Here is a 26,478-nt window from a genome sequence, read left to right as displayed (position 1 = left end):
AACATTATAGTTGATTCGAAACATTCAAATGAATCATTTCGCCCATCACTATTTTGCGTGTTGCTATTAATTTTCTCTCCCGCATGCAGCGACAAGTTTAGACTTGAAAAAAGCACTCGGAAAATGTACCCGTATAATAAACGCGCGTGCAGGGTATTTTAGCTTATATGCTACGAGTACGAGTACCCAGTACTTTATTGAAAATGTACTCCGGTACTGGGTACTGAGTAACCAAAATGTACTTACGAGTACAAAATTCGGGTACTTGTTCCCAGTATTGAACAGCTCTGCCAATAATGAATGTTTCGGTATACCATTTTTATTTGCATATTCTGTAAGGCTCATTTGACAAGCATCCCTTTTAAGATAGATTCCACCCGTGCATTCATGCTCCAACTCTCCCGTGGAAAGGATGGTTAGCTTGGCTCCATCGTATTTTTGGTTACTTACCGTATTTACTTAAAATAATGTTCCAAACTCTACAAGTTTAAAGTAGTTTCCATAGAGCAAGATATTATCAGTTTTGACGTCTCGATGTATTAATGATTTGCTGTGCAGATGGTGCAAAGCTTTGCACATATCCAGTAAACCGTCCCATAATGCATTCTCATGTATACCATGTCTGTAAGGCTCATTTGACAAGCCTCTAATCCATCCCTTTTAAGATAGATTCCACTCGTGCATTCATGCTCCAACTCTCCCGTGGAGAGTATGGGTAATTTGGCTCCATCGTATTTTTGGTTACTTACCGTATTTAAATCAAATAATGTTCCAAAGTCCGCCAGTTTAAAGTAGTTTCCAGACAGCAAGATGTTATCAGCTTTGACATCTCGATGTATTAATGATTTGCTGTGCAGAGCTTTGCACATATTCAGCGAACCGTCCCATAATGCATGCTCCGGTATAACATTTTTATTTGCATAGTCTGTAAGGCTCATTTGACAAGCATATAATCCATACCTTTTAAGATAGATTCCACCCGTGCATTCATGCTCCAACTCTCCCGTGTAGAGGATGGTTGACTTGGCTCCATCGTATTTTGGTTACTTACCGTATTTAAATAAAATATTGTTCCAAAGTCTGCCAGTTTAAAGTAGTTTCCATACAGCAAGATGTTATCAGCTTTGACGTCTCGATCTATTAATGATTTGCTGTGCAGATGGTGCAAAGTTTTGCACATATCCAGTAAACCGTCCCATAATGCATGCTCCGGTATAACATTTTTATTTGCATAGTCTGTAAGGCTCATTTGACAAGCATATAATCCATCCCTTTTAAGATAGATTCCACCCGTGCATTCATGCTCTAACTCTCCCGTAGAGAGGATGGTTAACTTAGCTCCATCGTATTTTTGGTTACTTACCGTATTTAAATCAAATAATGTTCCAAAGTCCGCCAGTTTAAAGTAGTTTCCAGGCAGCAAGATGTTATCAGCTTTGACATCTCGATGTATTAATGATTTGCTGTGCAGAGCTTTGCACATATCCAGCGAACCGTCCCATAATGCATGCTCCGGTATAACATTTTTATTTGCATAGTCTGTAAGGCTCATTTGACAAGAATCTAATCAATCCCTTTTAAGCTGTGCAGATGGTGCAAGGCTCTGCACATATCCAGCAAACCGTCCCATAATGCATGCTCCGGTATAACATTTTTATTTGCATAGTCTGTAAGGCTCATTTGACAAGCATATAATCCATCCCTTTTAAGATAGATTCCACCCGTGCATTCATGCTCTAACTCTCCCGTGGAGAGTATGGTTAACTTAGCTGCATCGTATTTTTGGTTACTTACCGTATTTAAATCAAATATTGTTGTAAAGTCTGCCAGTTTGAAGGATTCTCCATACAGCAAGATGTTATCAGCTTTGACGTCTCGATCTATTAATGATTTGCTGTGCAGATGGTGCAAAGTCTTGCACATATCCAGTAAACCGTCTCATAATGCATTCTCATGTATACCATGTCTGTAAGGCTCATTTGACAAGCCTCTAATCCATCCCTTTTAAGATAGATTCCACTCGTGCATTCATGCTCCAACTCTCCCGTGGAGAGTATGGGTAATTTGGCTCCATCGTATTTTTGGTTACTTACGGTATATAAATTAAATAAGGTTCCAAAGTCCGCCACTTTAAAGTAGTTTCCAGACAGCAAGATGTTATCAGCTTTGACATCTCGATGTATTAATGATTTGCTGTGCAGAGCTTTGCAAATATCCAGCGAACCGTCCCATAATGCATGCTCCGGTATAACATTTTTATTTGCATAGTCTGTAAGGCTCATTTGACAAGAATCTAATCAATCCCTTTTAAGCTGTGCAGATGGTGCAAGGCTTTGCACATATCCAGCAAACCGTACCATAATGCGTGCTCCGGTATAACATTTTTATTTGCATAGTCTGTAAGGCTCATTTGACAAGCATATAATCCATCCCTTTTAAGATAGATTCCACCCGTGCATTCATGCTCCAACTCTCCCGTGGAGAGTATGGTTAACTTAGCTCCATCGTATTTTTGGTTTCTTACCGTATTTAAATCAAATATTGTTCCAAAGTCTGCCAGTTTGAAGCATTCTCCATACAGCAAGATGTTATCAGCTTTGACGTCTCGATCTATTAATGATTTGCTGTGCAGATGGTGGAAAGTCTTGCACATATCCAGTAAACCGTCCCATAATGCATGCTCCGGTATAACATTTTTATTTGCATAGTCTGTAAGGCTCATTTGACAAGCATATAATCCATCCCTTTTAAGATAGATTCCACCCGTGCATTCATGCTCCAACTCTCCCGTGGAGAGGATGGGTAGCTTGGCTCCATCGTATTTTTGGTTACTTACCCTATTTAAATAAAATATTGTTCCAAAGTCTGCCAGTTTAAAGTAGTTTCCATAGAGCAAGATATTATCAGTTTTGACGTCTCGATGTATTAATGATTTGCTGTGCAGATGGTGCAAAGCTTTGCACATATCCAGTAAACCGTCCCATAATGCATTCTCATGTATACCATGTCTGTAAGGCTCATTTGACAAGCCTCTAATCCATCCCTTTTAAGATAGATTCCACTCGTGCATTCATGCTCCAACTCTCCCGTGGAGAGTATGGGTAATTTGGCTCCATTGTATATTTGGTTACTTACCGTATTTAAATCAAATAATGTTCTAAAGTACGCCAGTTTAAAGTAGTTTGCATACAGCAAGATGTTATCAGCTTTGACGTCTCGATCTATTAATGATTTGCTGTGCAGATGGTGGAAAGTCTTGCACATATCCAGTAAACCGTCCCATAATGCATGCTCCGGTATAACATTTTTATTTGCATAGTCTGTAAGGCTCATTTGACAAGCATATAATCCATCCCTTATAAGATAGATTCCACCCGTGCATTCATGCTCCAACTCCCCCGTGGAGAGGATGGGTAACTTTGCTCCATCGTATTTTTGGTTACTTACCGTATTTAAATAAAATATTGTTCCAAAATCTGCCAGTTTAAAGTATTTTCCATACAGCAAGATATTATCAGCTTTGACGTCTCGATGTATTAATGATTTGCTGTGCAGATGGTGCAAAGCTTTGCACATATACAGTAAACCGTCCCATAATGCATTCTCATGTATACCATGTCTGTAAGGCTCATTTGACAAGCCTCTAATCCATCCCTTTTAAGATAGATTCCACTCGTGCATTCATGCTTCAACTCTCCCGTGGATAGTATGGGTAATTTGGCTCCATCGTATTTTTGGTTACGTACCGTATTTAAATCAAATAATGTTCCAAAGTCCGCCAGTTTAAAGTAGTTTCCAGACAGCAAGATGTTATCAGCTTTGACATCTCGATGTATTAATGATTTGCTGTGCAGAGCTTTGCACATATCCAGCGAACCGTCCCATAATGCATGCTCTGGTATAACATTTTTATTTGCATAGTCTGTAAGGCTCATTTGACAAGAATCTAATCAATCCCTTTTAAGATAGATTCCACCCGTGCATTCATGCTCCAACTCTCCCGTGGAGAGGATGGGTAGCTTGGCTCCATCGCATTTTTGGTTACTTACCCTATTTAAATAAAATATTGTTCCAAAGTCTGCCAGTTTAAAGTAGTTTCCATAGAGCAAGATATTATCAGTTTTGACGTCTCGATGTATTAATGATTTGCTGTGCAGATGGTGCAAAGCTTTGCACATATCCAGTAAACCGTCCCATAATGCATTCTCATGTATACCATGTCTGTAAGGCTCATTTGACAAGCCTCTAATCCATCCCTTTTAAGATAGATTCCACTCGTGCATTCATGCTCCAACTCTCCCGTGGAGAGTATGGGTAATTTGGCTCCATTGTATATTTGGTTACTTACCGTATTTAAATCAAATAATGTTCTAAAGTCCGCCAGTTTAAAGTAGTTTGCATACAGCAAGATGTTATCAGCTTTGACGTCTCGATCTATTAATGATTTGCTGTGCAGATCGTGGAAAGTCTTGCACATATCCAGTAAACCGTCCCATAATGCATGCTCCGGTATAACATTTTTATTTGCATAGTCTGTAAGGCTCATTTGACAAGCATATAATCCATCCCTTATAAGATAGATTCCACCCGTGCATTCATGCTCCAACTCCCCCGTGGAGAGGATGGGTAACTTTGCTCCATCGTATTTTTGGTTACTTACCGTATTTAAATAAAATATTGTTCCAAAATCTGCCAGTTTAAAGTATTTTCCATACAGCAAGATATTATCAGCTTTGACGTCTCGATGTATTAATGATTTGCTGTGCAGATGGTGCAAAGCTTTGCACATATACAGTAAACCGTCCCATAATGCATTCTCATGTATACCATGTCTGTAAGGCTCATTTGACAAGCCTCTAATCCATCCCTTTTAAGATAGATTCCACTCGTGCATTCATGCTTCAACTCTCCCGTGGATAGTATGGGTAATTTGGCTCCATCGTATTTTTGGTTACGTACCGTATTTAAATCAAATAATGTTCCAAAGTCCGCCAGTTTAAAGTAGTTTCCAGACAGCAAGATGTTATCAGCTTTGACATCTCGATGTATTAATGATTTGCTGTGCAGAGCTTTGCACATATCCAGCGAACCGTCCCATAATGCATGCTCTGGTATAACATTTTTATTTGCATAGTCTGTAAGGCTCATTTGACAAGAATCTAATCAATCCCTTTTAAGATAGATTCCACCCGTGCATTCAAGCTCCAACTCTCCCGTGTAGAGGATGGTTGACTTGGCTCCATCGTATTTTGGTTACTTACCGTATTTAAATAAAATATTGTTCCAAAGTCTGCCAGTTTAAAGTAGTTTCCATACAGCAAGATGTTATCAGCTTTGACGTCTCGATCTATTAATGATTTGCTGTGCAGATGGTGCAAAGTTTTGCACATATCCTGTAAACCGTCCCATAATGCATGCTCCGGTATAACATTTTTATTTGCATAGTCTGTAAGGCTCATTTGACAAGAATCTAATCAATCCCTTTTAAGCTGTGCAGATGGTGCAAGGCTTTGCACATATCCAGCAAACCGTCCCATAATGCGTGCTCCGGTATAACATTTTTATTTGCATAGTCTGTAAGGCTCATTTGACAAGCATATAATCCATCCCTTTTAAGATAGATTCCACCCGTGCATTCATGCTCCAACTCTCCCGTGGAGAGTATGGTTAACTTAGCTCCATCGTATTTTTGGTTTCTTACCGTATTTAAATCAAATAATGATTCATTGCTGAATCAGACAGCAAGATGTTATCAGCTTTGACATCTCGATGTATTAATGATTTGCTGTGCAGAGCTTTGCACATACCCAGCGAACCGTCCCGTAATGCATGCTCCGGTATAACATTTTTATTAGTCTGTAAGGCTCATTTGACAAGCATATAATCCATCCCTTTTAAGATAGATTCCACCCGTGCATTCATGCTCCAACTCTCCCGTGGAGAGGATGGGTAACTTGGCTCCATCGTATTTTTGGTTACTTACCGTATTTAAATAAAATATTGTTCCAAAGTCTGCCAGTTTAAAGTAGTTTCCATAGAGCAAGATATTATCAGTTTTGACATCTCGATGTATTAATGATTTGCTGTGCAGAGCTTTGCACATATCCAGCGAACCGTCCCATAATGCATGTAGTTGTGGATGTGGTGAAGAATTTTCAGAATTTCACGTAAATTTTAATACAACAGGTCTAAAACAAATTACAATAACTTGAATGTAAGAAATAAAAATGTTCGTTCATCGAAGCGTTGGTTTAGTGTGTATTTTCATCGTTATGTACTTTTTCGTCACCCAGTAACCCTGGCGAATGAACGAAGTGACCCACTTCGTTCGGCAATCTTCGGTAATACGCACTTGTACAATAATTGGCAGAGTCTAATAAATTTCAAAGTCAATGTACTTAACATATACTCCCCCACCTTGAAACCCCAAAGACCGGGTTTCAATAAAAAGTCTTAAAAAAAGTCAAAGATCATATTAATTATAGTTTGCAAACAAAAAGTTATTGATCTTGGTTAGGCAGAACACATAATTTCACAACCGGTCGTTTAATCTCACCAGAGTTTGTCTTTATCACAACCGACCGCACAATATTGTCACTTCCGGTGTAAGTTTTTAAAATTCTGCCTAACTGCCACTTCAAGGGAGGAAGTCCATCATCCTTTACTAGAACCATGAGTCCAGGCTGGATCAGCTGTTGGCAATTCTCCTTCCACTTGACGCGCTGCTGAAGATGGGATACATATTCTTTGGACCATCTTGTCCAAAAGTGCTGTAATATCTGTTGCACCCTTTGGAATCTTGAAAGACGATTTTCATTAATGTCTATTAAGTTTTGTTGTGGTATACTCGTCAATGAAGATCCGATTAACAAGTGTGCAGGATTAAGAGGGTTAGGGTCATTTGGGTCATTAGAAAGAGGATAGAATGGTCTAGAATTGAGACAAGCCTCTATTTGATATAAAACCGTGGTAAATTCTTCAAATGTTAAAATTGCATTAACTACTACACGTTTCATGTGGTGCTTAACTGATTTAATGTTTGACTCCCATATTCCACCGAAGTGGGGAGCACGTGGAGTAATGAAATGCCATTGAATACCGTCGATTGAGAGGTTTGTAATAATGTGATCAGCATTTGTGTTAAAAAATTGTCTGAGTTCATTATTTGCTCCCACGAAAGTGCTGCCGTTATCTGAAAATATTTCGGAGCATTTACCGCGTCGTGCCGTGAATCGGCGTAATGCCGCTAAGAAGCATTCTGTCGTGAGATCACTGACAACTTCTAAATGTATAGCCTTACTGGCGAAGCAAATGAAGAGAGCAATATAAGCTTTAGAAGTTTTGTAATTACGACCCTTTCTATCTCGTAATAAAACGGGACCAGCATAATCGACACCAGAAACCGTGAAGGGACGTGAAGCGGTAACTCGTGACTTCGGAAGATTGCCCATAAGATATTGTTCGGGTTTATTGTTAAATCTAAAACATCGGACACAATCACGAACAATTTTTCGAACCAAATTGCGCCCTGATATTGGTCAGTAATTTTCTCTTAAGGAAGCAAGAAGTGCTTGAGGACCAATATGTAAAAGTTTCAAATGCTCATGTCGAGCAATGAGTTTCGTGAGGTGATCTTTTGGAGGTAGGACTGTGGGGTGTTTGTTGTTAAACTCAAATGACGAATGATGTAAACGACCGCCAACGCGTATTAATTTTGTTGTTGTATCAAAGAATGGAGCTAGGCCAAGAAGTTTACTTCTTTTGTCAATTTGATTGGAATTGGAAAGTGCATCATAATCATATGGAAATGATTGACGTTGTACGAATCTAATTAAGGTTAAAAGGGAATTATTGAGTTCTATTGTGGTCAAGGGACCTGTTATTCGTAAATGTTTAGGAATCGACAGATTGTCTTTAAATCTTAAGACATAAGCAAAGACGCGTGTTAGTTTATTTAAAGAAGAATATTTGTAATAAAAGTTAAATTCGTTGTTGATGTGATGAAATACAAGAGTTTTGTTACGCAGTTCAGGTAGTTCAGAAGTTATACAAACTTCTTGATGTTTTGTATATTGAGGCCATTCTTCTTGAGGCAAAGTGAGCCAAGAAAGGCCATGAAACCATATGTGGGAATTACTGAGCGAAGAAGGACTTATACCTCGTGACAGTAGATCTGCTGGATTATCATAAGTATTAACATATTTCCAAAATTCAGGGTTGGTCAGTTTATGTATTTGTGAGACTCGATTTGCTATAAAAGTCTTAAGTAAATGGGGAGAGGTGTTTATCCATGAAATAACAATTTTAGAGTCAGTCCAATACGTAATGTTTTTAAAGGAGACATTTGCAGATGAAGTGACCTTTTCAACAAGTTCAGAAAGTAGTGATGCCCCACAAAGTTCGAGTCTTGGAATGGTTACAAGTTTTATAGGAGAAACTCGAGTTTTAGCACAATAAAGATTTGAAGTGTAATTTCCAAATGTATCTGTGCAGCATATGTAAATACATGCACCGTAAGCTGCCTCCGAGGCGTCAGAAAACCCATGAAGTTGAACAGAAACTGGGTTAGAAGAAAGTACATGTCTAGGTATTTTTAAAGTGTTTAATTTTGTAAGTTCGAAGTAGTATTTCGACCAAAGTGTGTAAATACTTTCAGGAACAGATTCCTCCCAACTTATCTTGAGTTTCCAGAGCTCTTTAAGAATAATTTTCGATGTAACTGTTACGGGTGAAAGTAACCCCAAAGGATCAAATATTTGTGCTGTACAGGATAAAATCTGTCTTTTGCTAATCTTTAAGTTAATTGTGGAGATATTTATAGAATATTGTAGGGAATCACAAGACGGATTCCAAAGTAATCCTAGTGTTTTGTTATGTTCGTCAGAACCAATGTGCAAAAAATCAGGATCAGAATGATTTTGTAGAGACGAATCATTGGTAGTCCATTTTCTCAGAGGAAAACCGTAGGAAGATAATAAATATGAAATAGTTTCCTTAATTTCTCGGAGTTCTTCCGATGTGTCACAACCAGTTAATAGATCATCTACATAAAAATCGTGCAAAATTATAGAGGAAATTTTTGGGTATTCGGAAATATGTCGATGAGCAATTTCATGAAGAGACCTAATGGCAAGAAATGCTGCTGATGCAGTACCGTAGGTAACAGTATTCAGTGTGTAAACAGAAATCTCATCATTTGTATTAAATCTCCAAAGGATCCTTTGAAGGTAACGTTGTTCAGGAGTAAGGAAAACCTGACGATACATTTTAGTTATATCTGCACCCAGTACGAATTTATGTTGCCGAAATCTAAGTAAAATGTAAAATAAATTATGTTGTAAATGAGGGCCGACATACATGATGTCATTTAATGAGTAGCCTGTGGTAGTTTTCGCACTACCGTCAAATACAACTCTTAACTTTGTAGTGGTTGAAGATTCCTTTAAAACGCAGTGATGAGGTAAGAAGAATCCAGAATTATTAGTAGTGTCATTTGTTAGGGACATGTGACCAAGTTTAATGTACTCACGTATGAAGTCATGATATTCTGATTTTAATTGAACGTTATTTTCCAGTTTTCTCTCTAAGTTTAAAAAACGTTTTTTGGCAGTCATCAGAGAATCCCCTAAAACTGATGGAGATTCCTTTAGTGGAAGAGTAGTGATAAAACGACCATCACAATGGCGAGAAATGTGCTGCTTAAAATGATTTTCACAATAGATGTCTTCTTCGGAAACAAACTTAGTTTTAGGACACTCCTCTAGTTCCCAAAACTTTGTGAGCTGTGAATCTAATTCACTGGTAGAAGAGAAGTAACAATTATGTTGGGGGTGGTGTTGAATATTTGTTGGAATTGGGCCAGAAATTATCCAACCAAGAGTGGTTCTTTGAATGATCGGTAACCCAGGACCAAGTTTAATTTGTCCCACGCTTAAAATATCCCAGAATGTGTCAGCTCCAATAAGAAGGTCAGCTAGAAGTAATTGTGTTGGAATATTGAGCTGGGAACGATTGCTCTGTATGTAAGGTAAATTACTTGTTATGTTGGGCAAAATTAGACAAGATATTTTTTTCGAGAAATTGTTAATATCTGATTTAAATGTTAGTGATGTCCGGAAGTTAATATTGTGAGTTAATTGATTAACTCCCGAGATCGAAGTATTGATTTTTTCCTTGGAAAGTTGTAAAATATTACAAAATTTCTCAGATATAAAGTTGGATTGACTTCCGTTGTCCAAGAGTACTCTGCATTTATGTGAGTTGCCGAACTTGTCCAAAACGTTAACAACAGCAGTTGAGAGTAGAATATACGGTTTAATAGCATTGTGAACACTTGAGCTTATATGATGTGTTGAAGAGAAGTTAGAGGTAGAAGTAAATTCATTAGACTGCAACCCAGTGTTTGGAACATTGGAAGGTAATGAAGATTGAGAAGAATTGTTTTCTGTGGAAACTGAATTTGAAGATTGTGAGTTCTGGAAGTGTAACAAAGTGTGATGGATCTTTCCACATTTTCTACAACCAGTAGAATGACAATCCTTAGTTCGATGGCATGTGCCAAGACAATTAAGGCATAAACGTAGACGTTTTGCATTGTTTAACCTATTAGTAGGATTTAGTTTTAAGAAGTCAGGACAATAATATATTTTATGTTCCTTATTACAAAAGTTGCATTTAAAACTATTCTCTGTGTTAGAAACAAAGGCTCTTGTTTCAGACTTATTACCTTTCTAACGTTTTCTTTCGTGATCCTGTTTATTATCATTGTAGTTGTCTAATGACTCTAAGGTACGACATCGTTCTTTTAAAAATTTCAGTAAATCATCTAAAACTGGTAGGTTGTCTTTACAATTTTGTGACTCCCAAGAGCATCTTGTTGTTGAGTTATCAAATTTTGTTGTTAATAAATAATCAAATCATCCCAGTGTTTAGTGGGGCGTTTTAAAACTTCTAAAGCACGTAAATGTTTTTGTGTATTGTCTAGAAGTTGTCTGAGACCTTGATTTGATTCTTTTGTGACTAGTGGTAGGTTAAAGAGAGCTTTAATGTGATTGTTTACAAGTAACTGTTTATTTTCAAATCAAATGTCGTAGTTTGCATCGTAAACTTGCAAAGATTTAATAGTGTCGGCAGCTATGCCACGTAATGACAGACGTAAGTAATGAAACTTTTGTACATTGGAAAGTGAAGTATCATCATTAATAATAGAATTAAAACTGTCGCGAAAGAAGAGGAATTGATCAAATGACCCATCAAATGTAGCTAGATTCAATGGAGGTAACTTAATGTTGCTTATATTTGTAGGCCCAGCTGCTGTTGAACCATTGACAGTAGGTGAATCAGACGTTTCAGTAGGTCGTCTAGATAAAATAAGTTTTTTGATGTCAGATATTATTTTAAAATATCTGTCCTCAAGAGTCTGCCTTTCAATGGCATGTAATGTGTCATAATTTTCCTCGCAGTCAGGATCATCAGTTTCAATAAGCAGCTGAACCTCATTAAAAACATCTAAAAGCTCTTCGGCTTTGGATAATCGCATTTCTAAATCTACGAGGTCGATAATTTCATTATTTCCTATACTTCTAAAATATGTTGTTAAACGTGTAAGGGCACCTTTAGTGGCCATTCTCTTTGTTTTGTTTTGGTCTGACATTTTTGACAATATGACCAAAATTTATGAGGATGCAAAATAATTAAGTATTATGTATGTATGTTAATTAAATGATGTAATTTTAGTAATCTAATATATGTGACGTATATTATTATACAGATATAAACAATCAAAATGTGTTTGATGTTTAAAGAAATAAATATTTGACCTTCGATGAATGTAATTAAATAAAAAAATGATTTATTCAAGTGCAGAAAACGGAAATAAATGTTTTGTAATTCAAATTATTATTATGTACGTAAGAATTATTATTAATGTTTAGTTACGATCTGTCATAATAAAATAAAAAATCAGCTACCACATTCACAATGAATGAAACTCATGTACTTAAAATATTTATCAAATAGAGACTGAAAAAATGTGAAATTATAAAAAGGATTCAGTATTCAGTGTTGTAAATAATGTCGCTTCCTGGGGTTGATACAGCGGGTCAAGTACAGTTATATTAAAAAAAAAAGGGTACAAGTATTAGAAAGGGAAGTTAACGTCATCCTATTTGTGTACAACCGGCTGGGATTTTTGGAGGTTATCAAATGTCATAAATGATCAAAAATGCAACTCATAGACGTCAAAGACGTTTAATTTGATAGAAGGTTTAACTTTACGTACAATAAAAAATGAATATGCCTCGTCATTTAAGTGAGATTGAAAAGGCTCAAATAATTACGAAAATGGAAGAAGGATGGTCAATTCGTGCGCTAGCAAATTTCTATAATAGAAATTTGAAAACAATCTTCAGAATTAAGCAACGATGGGTCCAACAACAATCATTAAAAAGAAAAGTTGGTTCAGGGCGTTCCAAAGTATCCACTCCTCAACAAGATGCTGTTTTAGTTTTGCGACGTCGAAGGACGGATTCAAGGATTCATACGGGATTTCCTGGTGCCCAACCTACTGTAAGCAGAAGGATCAATGAATCTGAATTAAAAACCGACCAGCTGCTAAAAAACCATTAGTAACTGTTGAACATCGGCAAGCAAGAGTAATATTTGCACTAAACTATATTTACCGCAACCCACAATTTTGGAACAACGTTATTTTTACTGATGAAAAGACTTTTCAGTCGACCTATAACGGTCAAATCCGTGTTTATCGTCCAGCCAATACTAGGTTTGAAGAACGATATATTCACTCTCATAATAAATCTGGACGTTTTTCTGTAAATGTATGGGGTTGGATTAGTATACATGGACCTGGTGTTTGTTGGCGATTAGAGGGAAGATTTACTGCCGACAATTACATTAACGTTTTGGAACACGTAATGCTCCCTTCTATTGAGCAATTGTATCCTAATAATACTTTTATATATCAACAAGATAATTGTTCAGTCCACACTGCCCATGCCGTAAGGAATTGGTTTCAAACGCAAAACCTTTAAGTATTGCCATGGCCTGCGCACAGTCCAGATATAAATCCAATTGAAAACATTTGGGGCATAGTTGTTAAAAAAATATATAAAAGAAATTTTATGCCACAAAATTCAGATCAATTGTGGGATACAATCTTAGAGTGCTGGGAAGATCTTGATCCAAATATGATATCTAATATAATTCAAAGTATGCCAAATAGACTAAATAAAGTTATAGAAGCAGACGGTTCTATCACCAAATACTAAATTCTATTTGTAACAGTCATTAAAATTATTCTTTATATAATTGTTGAATAAATGGTTTCGTCTAATTAATGCTCAACGCCAATGATTTATTTTTTTAATAACCTGTGACATTTGATAACCTCCAAAAATCCCAGCCGGTTTTACACAAATAGGATGACGTTAACTTCTCTTTCTAATACTTGTACCCTTTTTTTTAATATAACTGTACGACGTCGGTTTGTAGAATGTAAAGCTGCTATTTTCTTTGTAGTTCTGCTGGCACTGTAGATTCGTAGTTCGAAGGACCAATAGTTTTGGATGTGGTGAAGAATTTTCAGAATTTCACGTAAATTTTAATACAACAGGTCTAAAACAAATTACAATAACTTGAATGTAAGAAATAAAAATGTTCGTTCATCGAAGCGTTGGTTTTGTGTATTTTCGTCGTTATGTACTTTTTCGTCACCCAGTAACCCTGGCGAATGAACTTGGGTCACTTCGTTCGGCAATCTTCGGTAATACGCACTTGTACAATAATTGGCAGAGTCTAATAAATTTCAAAGTCAATGTACTTAACAGCATGCTCCGGTATAACATTTTTATTTGCATAGTCTGTAAGGCTCATTTGACAAGAATGTAATCAATCCCTTTTAAGATAGATTCCACCCGTGCATTCATGCTCCAACTCTCCCGTGTAGAGGATGGTTGACTTGGCTCCATCGTATTTTGGTTACTTACCGTATTTAAATAAAATATTGTTCCAAAGTCTGCCAGTTTAAAGTAGTTTCCATACAGCAAGATGTTATCAGCTTTGACGTCTCGATCTATTAATGATTTGCTGTGCAGATGGTGCAAAGTTTTGCACATATCCAGTAAACCGTCCCATAATGCATGCTCCGGTATAACATTTTTATTTGCATAGTCTGTAAGGCTCATTTGACAAGCATATAATCCATCCCTTTTAAGATAGATTCCACCCGTGCATTCATGCTCTAACTCTCCCGTGGAGAGTATGGTTAACTTAGCTCCATCGTATTTTTGGTTACTTACCGTATTTAAATCAAATAATGTTCCAAAGTCCGCCAGTTTAAAGTAGTTTCCAGACAGCAAGATGTTATCAGCTTTGACATCTCGATGTATTAATGATTTGCTGTGCAGAGCTTTGCACATATCCAGCCAACCGTCCCATAATGCATGCTCCGGTATAACATTTTTATTTGCATAGTCTGTAAGGCTCATTTGACAAGAATCTAATCAATCCCTTTTAAGCTGTGCAGATGGTGCAAGGCTTTGCACATATCCAGCAAACTGTCCCATAATGCATGCTCCGGTATAACATTTTTATTTGCATAGTCTGTAAGGCTCATTTGACAAGCATATAATCCATCCATTTTAAGATAGATTCCACCCGTGCATTCATGCTCCAACTCTCCCGTGGAAAGTATGGTTAACTTAGCTCCATCGTATTTTTGGTTTCTTACCGTATTTAAATCAAATATTGTTCCAAAGTCTGCCAGTTTAAAGTAGTTTCCATACAGCAAGATGTTATCAGCTTTGACGCCTCGATCTATTATTAATGATTTGCTGTGCAGATGGTGCAAAGTTTTGCACATATCCAGTAAACCGTCCCGTAATGCATGCTCCGGTATAACATTTTTGTTTGCATAGTCTGTAAGGCTCATTTGACAAGCATATAATCCATCCCTTTTAAGATAGATTCCACCCGTGCATTCATGCTCCAACTCTCCCGTGGAGAGTATGGTTAACTTAGCTCCATCGTATTTTTGGTTACTTACCGTATTTAAATCAAATATTGTTGCAAAGTCTGCCAGTTTGAAGCATTCTCCATACAGCAAGATGTTATCAGCTTTGACGTCTGGATCTATTAATGATTTGCTGTGCAGATGGTGCAATGTCTTGCACATATCCAGTAAACCGTCCCATAATGCATGCTCCGGTATAACATTTTTATTTGCATAGTCTGTAAGGCTCATTTGACAAGCATATAATCCATCCCTTTTAAGATAGATTCCACCCGTGCATTCATGCTCCAACTCTCCCGTGGAGAGGATGGGTAACTTGGCTCCATCGTATTTTTGGTTACTTACCGTATTTAAATAAAATATTGTTCCAAAATCTGCCAGTTTAAAGTATTTTCCATACAGCAAGATTGCAAGATGTTATCAGCTTTGACGTCTCGATTTATTAATGATTTGCTGTGCAGATGGTGTAATGCTTTGCACATATCCAGTAAACCGTCCCATAATGCATGTTTCGGTATACCATTTTTAATTACATAGTATGTAAGGCTCATTTGACAAGCATCTAATCTATCCATTTTAAGATAGATTCCACCCGTGCATTCATGCTCTAACTCTCCCGTGGGGAGTATGGTTAACTTAGCTCCATCGTATTTTTGGTTACTTACCGTATTTAAATAAAATATTGTTCCAAAGTCTGCCAGTTTAAAGTAGTTTCCATACAGCAAGATGTTATCAGATTTGACGTCTCGATGTATTAATAATTTGCTGTGCAGATAGTGCAAAGCTTTGCACATATCCAGTAAACCGTCCCATAATGCATGTTTCGGTATAACATTTTTATTTGCGTAGTCTGTAAGGCTCACTTGACAAGCATCTAATCCATCCCTTGTAAAATAGATTCCACCCGTGCATTCATGCTCCAACTCTTTCGTTGAAAGTATGGTTAACTTGGCTTCATCGTATTTTTGGTTACTTAACCTACTTAAATCAAATGATGTTCCAAGGTCTACAAGGTTAAAGTAGTTTCCATACATCAAGATGTTATCTGTTTTGACGTCTCGATGTATTAATGATTTGCTGGGCAGATGGTGCAAAGCTTTGCTATGTCCAGTAAACCGTCCCATAATGCATGCTCCGGTTTAACATTTTTATTTGCAGAGTCTGTAAGGCTCATTTGACAAGCATCTAATCCATCCCTTTTAATATAGATTCCACCCGTGCATTCATGCTCGCAACTCTTTTGTTGAAAGTATGGTTAACTTGGCTACATCGTATTTTTGGTTACTTACCGTATTTAAATCAAATCCTGTTCTAAAGTCTGCCAGTTTAAAGTAGTTTCCATACAGCAAGATGTTATCAGTTTTGACGTCTCGATGTATTAATGATTTGCTGTGCAGATGGTGGAAAGCTTTTGCACATATCCAGTAAACTGTCCCATAATGCATGTGTCGGTATACATTTGTTATTTACATAGTCTGTAAGGCTCACTTGACAAGCATCTTATCCATTCCTTTTAAGATAAATTCCACCCGTGCATTCATGCTTCAACTCTCCCGTGGAGGGTATGGTTAACTTGGCTCCATCGTATTTTTGGTTACTTAAGGTACTTAAATCAAATAATGTGCCAAGGTCTGCAAGGTTGAAGTAGTTTCCATACTGCAAGATGTTATCAGTTTTGACGCCTCGATCTATTATTAATGATTTGCTGTGCAGATGGTGCAAAGTTTTGCACATATCCAGTAAACCGTCCCGTAATGCATGCTCCGGTATAACATTTTTGTTTGCATAGTCTGTAAGGCTCATTTGACAAGCATCTAATCCATCCCTTTTAATATAGATTCCACCCGTGCATTCATGCTCCAACTCTTTTGTTGAAAGTATGGTTAACTTGGCTACATCGTATTTTTGGTTACTTACCGTATTTAAATCAAATCCTGTTCTAAAGTCTGCCAGTTTAAAGTAGTTTCCATACAGCAAGATGTTATCAGTTTTGACGTCTCGATGTATTAATGATTTGCTGTGCAGATGGTGCAAAGCTTTTGCACATATCCAGTAAACTGTCCCATAATGCATGTGTCGGTATACATTTGTTATTTACATAGTCAGTAAGGCTCACTTGACAAGCATCTTATCCATTCCTTTTAAGATAAATTCCACCCGTGCATTCATGCTTCAACTCTCCCGTGGAGAGTATGGTTAACTTGGCTCCATCGTATTTTTGGTTACTTAAGGTACTTAAATCAAATAATGTGCCAAGGTCTGCAAGGTTGAAGTAGTTTCCATACTGCAAGATGTTATCAGTTTTGAAGTCTCGATGTATTAATGATTTGCTGGGCAGATGGTGCAAAGCTTTGCTATGTCCAGTAAACCGTCCCATAATGCATGCTCCGGTTTAACATTTTTATTTGCAGAGTCTGTAAGGCTCATTTGACAAGCATCTAATCCATCCCTTTTAATATAGATTCCACCCGTGCATTCATGCTCCAACTCTTTTGTTGAAAGTATGGTTAACTTGGCTACATCGTATTTTTGGTTACTTACCGTATTTAAATCAAATCCTGTTCTAAAGTCTGCCAGTTTAAAGTAGTTTCCATACAACAAGATGTTATCAGTTTTGACGTCTCGATGTATTAATGATTTGCTGTGCAGATGGTGCAAAGCTTTTGCACATATCCAGTAAACTGTCCCATAATGCATGTGTCGGTATACATTTGTTATTTACATAGTCTGTAAGGCTCACTTGACAAGCATCTTATCCATTCCTTTTAAGATAAATTCCACCCGTGCTGCATTCATGCTTCAACTCTCCCGTGGAGAGTATGGTTAACTTGGCTCCATCGTATTTTTGGTTACTTAAGGTACTTAAATCAAATAATGTGCCAAGGTCTGCAAGGTTGAAGTAGTTTCCATACTGCAAGATGTTATCAGTTTTGAAGTCTCGATGTATTTATGATTTGCTGGGCAGATGGTGCAAAGCTTTGCTCATGTCTAGTAAACCGTCCCATAATGCATGCTCCGGTTTAACATTTTTATTTGCAGAGTCTGTAAGGCTCATTTGACAAGCATCTAATCCATCCCTTTTAAGATAGATTCCACCCGTGCATTCATACTCCAACTCTCCCGTGGAAAGGATGGGTCACTTGGCTCCATCGTATTTTTGGTTACTTACCGTATTTAAATAAAATATTGTTCCAAATTCTGCCAGTTTGACGTATTTTCCATACAGCAAGATGTTATCAGCTTAGATGTCTCGATGTAGTAACGATTTGCTGTGCAGATGGTGCAAAGCTTTGCACATATCCAGTAAACCGTCCCATAATGCATGTTTCGGTATACCATTTTTTTACATAGTCTGTAAGGCTCACTTGACAAGCATCTAATCCATCCCTTTTAAAATAGATTCCACCTGTGCATTCGTGCTACAACTCTCCCACGTCAAGGATGGTTAGCTTGGCTCCTCTGTATTTTTGGTTACTTGCCGTAGTTAAATCAAATATTGTTCCAAACTCTGCCAGTTTTAAGTACTTTCCATACAGCAAGATGTTATCAGCTTTGACGTCTCGATATATTAATCTAAAATTATGCTGTAATACTTTGCTGATTTCAAAAAGTTCAAAATTTTATTTTTGATTTGGTCATGGAGGTACTGAATAATTTCGTTTTGAATACGTTTTCCCAAGTAGTGATGTTGCATGTTACTACTATTATTGGTTCTCCTAATGTGTTCTTGTAAAACAGAATCAAATTTGTAAAAAAGGTCAACAGGCTTTAAAAAATTACCATGATTGTGATGAAAAAGTTTATGAGAATGGCTCCTAAATAGAGGACACTGTTGTGCTTTGTATTATTGATATATGTCGTTCTATTACATTTCGTCTATGGTTTTGCCCGATTATTGTCTAATTGCTAGTTCTACCCACTGTCGCTATGACTGTAGATGAGCTGGAGACAGCGTGGCTGGACAAAGCTTCAGCCATATGTTTCCAGTTATTATATCCATTTTCAGTAAATTTAATTTTGACATTGGAAAATATTTTGCAGAAAATCTAATTATTAAGTGACGTCTGAATTATTTGTCTGATAACACTAGTTTACAACGTTTTTTACCCAGCCATGGAACCAACGTGTATAAGTAGTATAATCAATCCTAAATAAGGTTAGGTAGTGAAAAAAAAATCAGGACGTCAAGTTTTTTTTTTTATAGTTATTTTTTAAGTTTTCATAATTATTCATATATGTTAAACAAAAAAAAAACTAAAAATGACACAGATTACTTTTTCTTTTATACTGATTTGTATCAGTTTCTCTTAATGTAGACCAGCAGTAGTCGGCTAGCATATTTTTGTCCCAAAAGCCTTGGTATCTCTCTTCAAAAGTCTTCAAGTCTTGATGAAAACGTTCGCCGTGTTCATCACTTACGCTTCCCAGATTTTCATGAAAAAAATCTAAGTGCGAGTGTAAAAAATGAATTTTTAGGAACATCTTAAGTAAATTGGAAACAATTACTTCATAATCCTCCGTTTTGTTGTTTCCTAGGAATTGTTTCACTATCGCTTTAAAAGAATACCAAGCATCTCTTTCAACATCGGACAAATGGTGGTGAAAATTTTCATCTTTTAGTATTTTTCTTATGTGGGGCCCACGAAAATGCCCTCTTTCAGTTTGGCATCAGACAGATTAGGAAAAATATTTTTTAAATATTCAAAGGCAGTACCATTTTTGTCAAGCGCTTTAACAAAATTTTTCAATAATCTCAGATTAATATGTAGCGGCGGTAAAATGACATTTTTGGGATCAATCAAAGGATTGTGATTTATATTCATTTTGTTGGGTATCTATTCATCATGTACAGGCCATTCTTTCTTAATATAGTGATCTTTCCTAGCCCTGCTATCCCATAAACACAAAAACAGCAATATTTGTTATATCCGCTGTGCAAACCAAGCAGAAGTCTCACAACTTTGAGATCTCCACAGATTCCCATTTATAATCCTCATGTTTTATTAGATTAGTTAAGGTTATCATAGTTTCATATGATTCTTTACAATTAACTGCATGTCCTATAGGAATAGAAGGTTTTTTGTTGCCATTATGTAATAATACATCTTTAAGGCTTACTTTGGAAGAGTCTATAAACAAACGCCACTCTTTAGCATCGTAAGACTGGCCCATCGAAACGAAAAGAGCAGGAATATCACTGCTGTACTCATATCCATTCTTTGATTCAAAATACTTAGCAAATTGATCACTTCGCCTGCGATAAACAGTTACTCGGGTGTCAGGAGCTAATAAATTCCATTGCTTAGGTCGTGAAGCAAGCAATTCAGACTTACTTTTTGAAAGCTGCAGGTCTCTCACAAGATCATTTTGTTCACTCTGTGAAATCATATGTGCTCCTTCATCTCCAAATTCACATCCACTAAGCACTCCATCATCAGATTCATCCAAATTAATGTTAGGAATCGAAATCGGGTTTTCTGTCTCAGTTTCCATATACTCTGGTTCATTTTCTCTGCAAGAACTGCTAGGTAATGATGGGTAAGGAACTCCGTCTGAATGCAATATAGGCCTTGTCACCGATGCAACATCAGGGTATTGTATATGCTTTTTGTTTTTGTTGTTAAAGCCTCTTGTTTTTGTAAGGCAAAAGTAACAGTACGTGGCGTGATTTGTTGGTTCTCTCCACAACATTGGGACTCCGAATTGCAAGTATTTTTTATTACCTGCAGCCCAGTTCGTTAAAATACTTCAACAATTTTTACATACTACACCAGGGACCTATTTTTTATCAAGATTTTTTATCGATATTTGGAAGTATTGAAAATATGCCTGTTTTACTGCTTCTGAGATCGGCCTCTTCTTTTTTGTTAGGATTATTTTGCCACAAACATGGCAAAAGTTGTTTGTGCTTAATTTACACTCCTTTGATGACATTTTGAAATTAATTTAAATGTCGTAATCACTTTAACACAACAATAGCGAAGATCAAACTGGACGCAAGGAAAAAATGACTGAAAAACTTCATGGGGGAATATCGCAAAAACTTGACGTGATAAAAATTTGTGAAATAGGTTTTAGTTATACGAGGGCTGTCAGAAAACAAATTATGTATGGATTGTTTCTGGGTAAAAGAAAAAATATATATTTGTAAACTAGTGTAATAAATTAACAACTTTCAAAAGTTTCGCAATGGCACATTTTGTAACTGTAGTAGTTAGTTGTAAATCTACGATCTGAATTATCTTTCCGGTACAGCGGCCCCTCCATCGAATAATTTTGGCAGGGACCTTTTGTTACCAAAGTTGTAATTAGGTTGTCTTGCCGTTAGATTACCTAAATCCTTAAATGGAGTCAGTAAATTCTGTTTACAAGAATAACCACTGTGTACCAAAATATAATTACTGCCACATTTTTCAGGTAGACTTTGGCCAAGAGGAGAAGCATTAAAAACTCTACTGTCATTCATTGACCCAGGAAATCCAATTATAACATCTGTGATTTTTCTTCTATGGCCACAAATGATCTGAAGCTATAATTTATTTATGAATAATTTATTTATATATAGTAGGAAAAATAAAAGATTACCCATGAGCGATAAAATTAAACACATCTTTTCTATGTTCCAGAAAATAATGAACTAGTACCAGTACTATAAGGGCAGCTTATACAGTGCATTCGTCAAGTGTGGAAACGGTCTATTATCTCATGACTCAATTATTTTCAGAGTTAAAACTCTGACAGGTCGATTTTTATTTTTAAATTATGATTTATTGACGTATATCCCATAATAGTGAGGTCATCGATTTGGGCGTGATGACGTCATCAATGATTTTTTTTAAAGGGAATAGCGGTCGTGTGGCAGCTCATTTGTAAAGTTATTTAATTCTGTATTCAGTAATATAAACATTAATATCATTATTTATACAGGGTGGCCAAAGAAATAATTTTTGAATTAAATTAATTGCAGCAAAAAGAATAATATATGTAATTTATTTAACTCAAAATACATTTTACCGCTATCAGAAAAGAGGAAAAAAATTCACAAATAAACATTGCTTTTCGCTTAAATTAAATGTACAAACTGCTAAGAGGCAGCTGGGTGGCTGTTTGACATTTAATTTAAGCGAAAAGCAATGTTTATGTTATTTTTATATTAACTGGCATCAGTAAAATGTATTTTGAGTTAAATAAATTACGTACATTCTTCTTTTTGCGTCAATTAATTTAATTCAAAAATTATTTTTCGGTCACCCTGTATAAGTAATGATGTCAGTGTTTATATTACTAAATAGAGAATTAAATCACCTTTCAAATGAGTTAACACAAGACCCCTATTCCCATTTAAAAAAATCATCGATGACGTCATCACACCCAAATCGATGACGTCACTATTATGGGATATACGTCAAAAAATCAAAATTTAAAAATAAAAATCGACCTGCCAGAGCTTTAACTCTGAAAATAATTAAGTCATGAGATAATAGACCGTTTCCACACTTTACAAATGCACTGTATAAGTATGTACTTGCGTTGGTCAATTTTTTTTGTGACACGGCGACAGTTTTATAGTTCGTTCATAGATAATCTTTAATTTTTCGTACTGTAGATAATATTTGTTGAAATTTAGTATTTGTAAGGTTTTTCACATTGTATTAAATTAATGTCACTGTCATGTTGTATAACGTCATTTTTCACTTAAATAATTTTAATAAAAAGATGTATTTTATTCAAGTGTGCCATTGAAGCAATGGTTCCACAACAACAAAGATTGAATGAGATTAACATTGCAGAAGACAATTCACAAAAATATCAACGTACCTGCATTGAATAATATCGTTTTCTGTTTATATGGGAATCTGGATCTTCATTAGGTTTATCGATCCGTATGTGACTGCCATCAATAACTCCTATAACATATGGAAAACCATTGGCTGAAAATTGTTCCATTATATGTACCTGTTCCTCTCGTGTTGACCACAATATTATTTCAGGGTTTAAGTTGCCGAGAAAATATGTCATCCGCTGAACAACTTCTCTTAATGTGCTGATTGATATACAAAACCTGTCAGACACATCTCTGTATGATGCTGGTTCATGACCAGCAAACCATAAAAAAATCAATGTATAGTCCATTGCACTTAATTAAAAGTGGCCAAATAGTCCACTTTGTTGGAAAAAATACTCTGACCTAGAAACCTCTCTGAAATTGCTTGAGCAGTCTGTCTGCTAAGCCTAAAATGCTCCACAAATTCTTCATCTCGATACTAAGGAGTGCTTTCCTCTAAATAGTTCTCATTTTTGTGCTTAATGCGACGATTAAACAGTATTTTCAATTCTTCATCACTTGAATAACTGAGTTCATTCTGCTCCAACATCTAAAAAATACAAATTTAATATCTTATATATGTTGGGTTTAAATCTTGTTTGAATAATCCGCAAGTAAATTGTTGATAAAAAAGACCAAAAATGACGAACATGATTGTGTTATTGCAATATAGAAAGAATAATAAAAATGTACAAATTATACATTTTAAATAGGTATTTACATTCTACCGCATACTTTTAAGCCATACGGACGTGTCTAGTAGTAATCGTATTTGGTTTAATAGCTTGTTAATTAGTTCTAGTTTTTTCTTTTTGTTTTGGTGATCGTTTAAAAATAAATACATAAATTGTGTGTTTTTAAATAAATAGACCCCGTAATGGGGGATAAAAATCTAAAGACGTCCTCTTTGACGAAAGAAATTGATATGGACGTGTCTAGTGGAAATAGTGTATTGGAAACTAGTGGTGAAACAACTCAGGAAAAAGATGATTTGCAGTCCAAGGAAAAGGAGATAAAGCATTTTAATTTGCAGTCAGATAAGTACAATTTAAATAATATCTGGGTATATATTGAAAGAATTGGTGATTTAAGTAATTTATCAAGATTATTTAAAAAGTTAAAATTTACTCACATACAGCAAATACGCAGTATTGGGAAGAATAGGATAAAAGTCTTATTAAATTCTCGTTTAGATGCTAACAACTTAGTAAATAATAAGTCTCTAAAAGAACATAATTTGCGAGCTTATATACCAAATCACTTGTTAGAAGTGAAAGGGTTGGTAAGAGACGTGGATACGACGTTTGATGTTAATTATCTTTTAGAGAATATTGAATGCACGTCAAAAGTTTTAAATATATACAGAACAAAACGTAGGATTCAAAAAGAAAGTACAATAGAATATGTAGATAAGAAAACTGTAGTCATTACTTTTGAGGGAAATATTCTACCCAGTTTCGTTGCTTTCAATCGTGTTTATTTTCCTGTTGAGCATTTTGTTGGTAGGGTTGTTCAATGTTACCGGTGCCTCAAATTTGGGCACGTCTCTAAGCAGTGTAAAAGCTCACAGGAATCCTGTATACAGTGTGGTGAAATAAAAAATCCAGATCCTAAATGTGAGAAAAGTATGTTTTGCATTCACTGTAAAAATAGTAACCATGTAACAATATCTAAAAACTGCCCTTTTTATGAAAAGCAGAAGAAAATCAAGACCATTATGATAGAGCAAAAAACTACCTTTTTAGAAGCAAAATTATATTGCGAAAATTCATTCTCCGGCCAAATCAGTCACAATCCTTTTTCTGTTCTTTCAAGTTATGATAAAGAATTTCCCACACTCCCTGTAAATAACAATAATGTTTCTTTAAATCGGCCTAATATAAGTATGAAACAAACCCAATTTTCAACACACCGTCAAACTATTTCTAGTAGTGAAAACCTTCCTACAGCAAAGAAAAGAAAAGCCAACACCCCTCCTATGCAATCACCAGCACATCAACCACTTTTTCCATTCACATTTGGACCTTCACAACCCTTACCTCCTAACCCATACAAACCAAACTATGGAAAAACTGACAACAAAAATGAATTAGCTAAATGTGTGTCATCTTTTATAATCAATCTTTTAAGTAACATTCGTACATTGGAAGACATAAAAACAATAGACGATAAAACAATAATTTCAGGTTTAGAACAAGTATTGGATAAAGTAGATAATAGTAAATTTTAATGTCTCTTAAAAATACTTTTAAAATAAGTCAATGGAATGCTAGATCTGCGGTTGCCAATAAAGGTAGCTTAATGAATTATTTAAACAAAGAAAAAATAGATATTCTCCTCTTAAGTGAAACATGGTTTAAAAGAAATTTGCAGTATCGATTTAATGGTTACAATCTTATCAGAAATGATCGCCAAGATGGTTTTGGCGGTGTGGGTATATTAATTCATAATTCAATTTCTTTTAGTGAATTCAACTTAAATTGTAATTTTAATAAGGATATTCAAGTTTGTGGTACAAAGATTAAATATGAAAAAAGTGAATTAAGCATATTATCTATATACAGATCACCTAAAAGTAAGAGCACAGTAGATGATTGGAAAAATATTTTTTCGGAAGTCAGTAAACCAGCAATTATAGGTGGAGACTTCAACGCACATCATGCAATCTGGGGATCTACTTTTAATGACGCAGTTGGAAAACAACTCATAACAGTTGCAGATGACTTGGATTATATAGTAATGAATAATGGTCAACCAACTATTTTTTACCCGACCTGACCAAAATACTTCAGCCATTGATGTAACTTTTGTTTCGCCTGAACTAACTAGTAAAATAAACTGGTCCGTCTATCCTGACACTTTAGGTTCAAACCATTTTATCATCAACATGGAAATAAATTGCCAGAATAAAAATGAGGAGATTAATCCCGCGAGCAAGTGGAACGTAAAAAAGGCCAACTGGTATTTATATACATCTTGTGTAGAACAATTTTTTGATAAGCAATACCAAATGGAAAATATATCAGAAAAATACAATTTCTTAATAGATGGGATCAACCAGGCAGCAGAAATTTCAATTCCACGGTACAAACCTTTTAAAAACAAAATTCGAACCCCTCCCCCCTGGTGGAATAGAGATTGTGACAAAATCATCAGTGAGAGACAAGAATCACTTTCAAATTATAAACACAATTCGAATTTTGAGAACTATTTGAAATGCCAAGAGACCATAGCAAACGGTAAGAAAAAACTGAAAGCAATCGCAAAACAAAGTTGGAAAAATTTTGTCTCCACCCTTAACAAAAATACTCCATCATCATCCTTATGGAATCAAGCCAGGAAAATAAACAGAAAACCAATATCGAATACAAAATGCTTTGACAGTACATTAGAGGAAGAATTTTTTGACCAGATAGCACCACCATCTGTTAAACCACGAGAAATTATAATACCTACTACAAAAAATAATGAAAAGGAATTTTTACTAGAACCATTTAAAATTGCTGAGTTAGAATATGCACTCAAAAACAGATGCAACACAAGCCCAGGACTAGACAATATTAAATATCCTATGATTCAATTTCTTCCTAAAATTGCTAAACTCTTTTTATTAGATATATTTAAC

At 35.7% G+C, this 26,478-nt stretch overlaps 2 protein-coding genes across 2 annotated transcripts; both read right to left on the bottom strand.

Annotated features, from left to right (window-relative positions):
* Positions 1 to 539: 539 nt before the first annotated feature.
* LOC126891056 (uncharacterized) lies at positions 540 to 938 on the bottom strand. The gene has a single exon (XM_050660234.1). The coding sequence runs from the start codon at positions 936 to 938 to the stop codon at positions 540 to 542; it is 399 nt and encodes a 132-aa protein (XP_050516191.1).
* Positions 939 to 15,378: 14,440 nt separating this feature from the next.
* Positions 15,379 to 16,152, bottom strand: LOC126891055 (uncharacterized). Its single transcript, XM_050660233.1, has one exon. The coding sequence runs from the start codon at positions 16,150 to 16,152 to the stop codon at positions 15,379 to 15,381; it is 774 nt and encodes a 257-aa protein (XP_050516190.1).
* Between the last annotated feature and the right edge of the window lie 10,326 nt (positions 16,153 to 26,478).

Source organism: Diabrotica virgifera, chromosome 9 (assembly GCF_917563875.1).
Source record: "Diabrotica virgifera virgifera chromosome 9, PGI_DIABVI_V3a".
In the NCBI taxonomy this organism is placed as follows: Eukaryota; Metazoa; Arthropoda; class Insecta; order Coleoptera; family Chrysomelidae; genus Diabrotica; species Diabrotica virgifera.
This window is presented reverse-complemented; position numbering and strand designations above follow the sequence as displayed.

Excerpts from the sequence above, each read along its gene's own strand:
- LOC126891056 (XM_050660234.1), bottom strand. The coding sequence starts at position 938 with ATGAGCCTTACAGACTATGCAAATAAAAATGTTATACCGGAGCATGCA.
- LOC126891055 (XM_050660233.1), bottom strand. The coding sequence starts at position 16,152 with ATGGGACGGTTTACTGGACATAGCAAAGCTTTGCACCATCTGCCCAGC.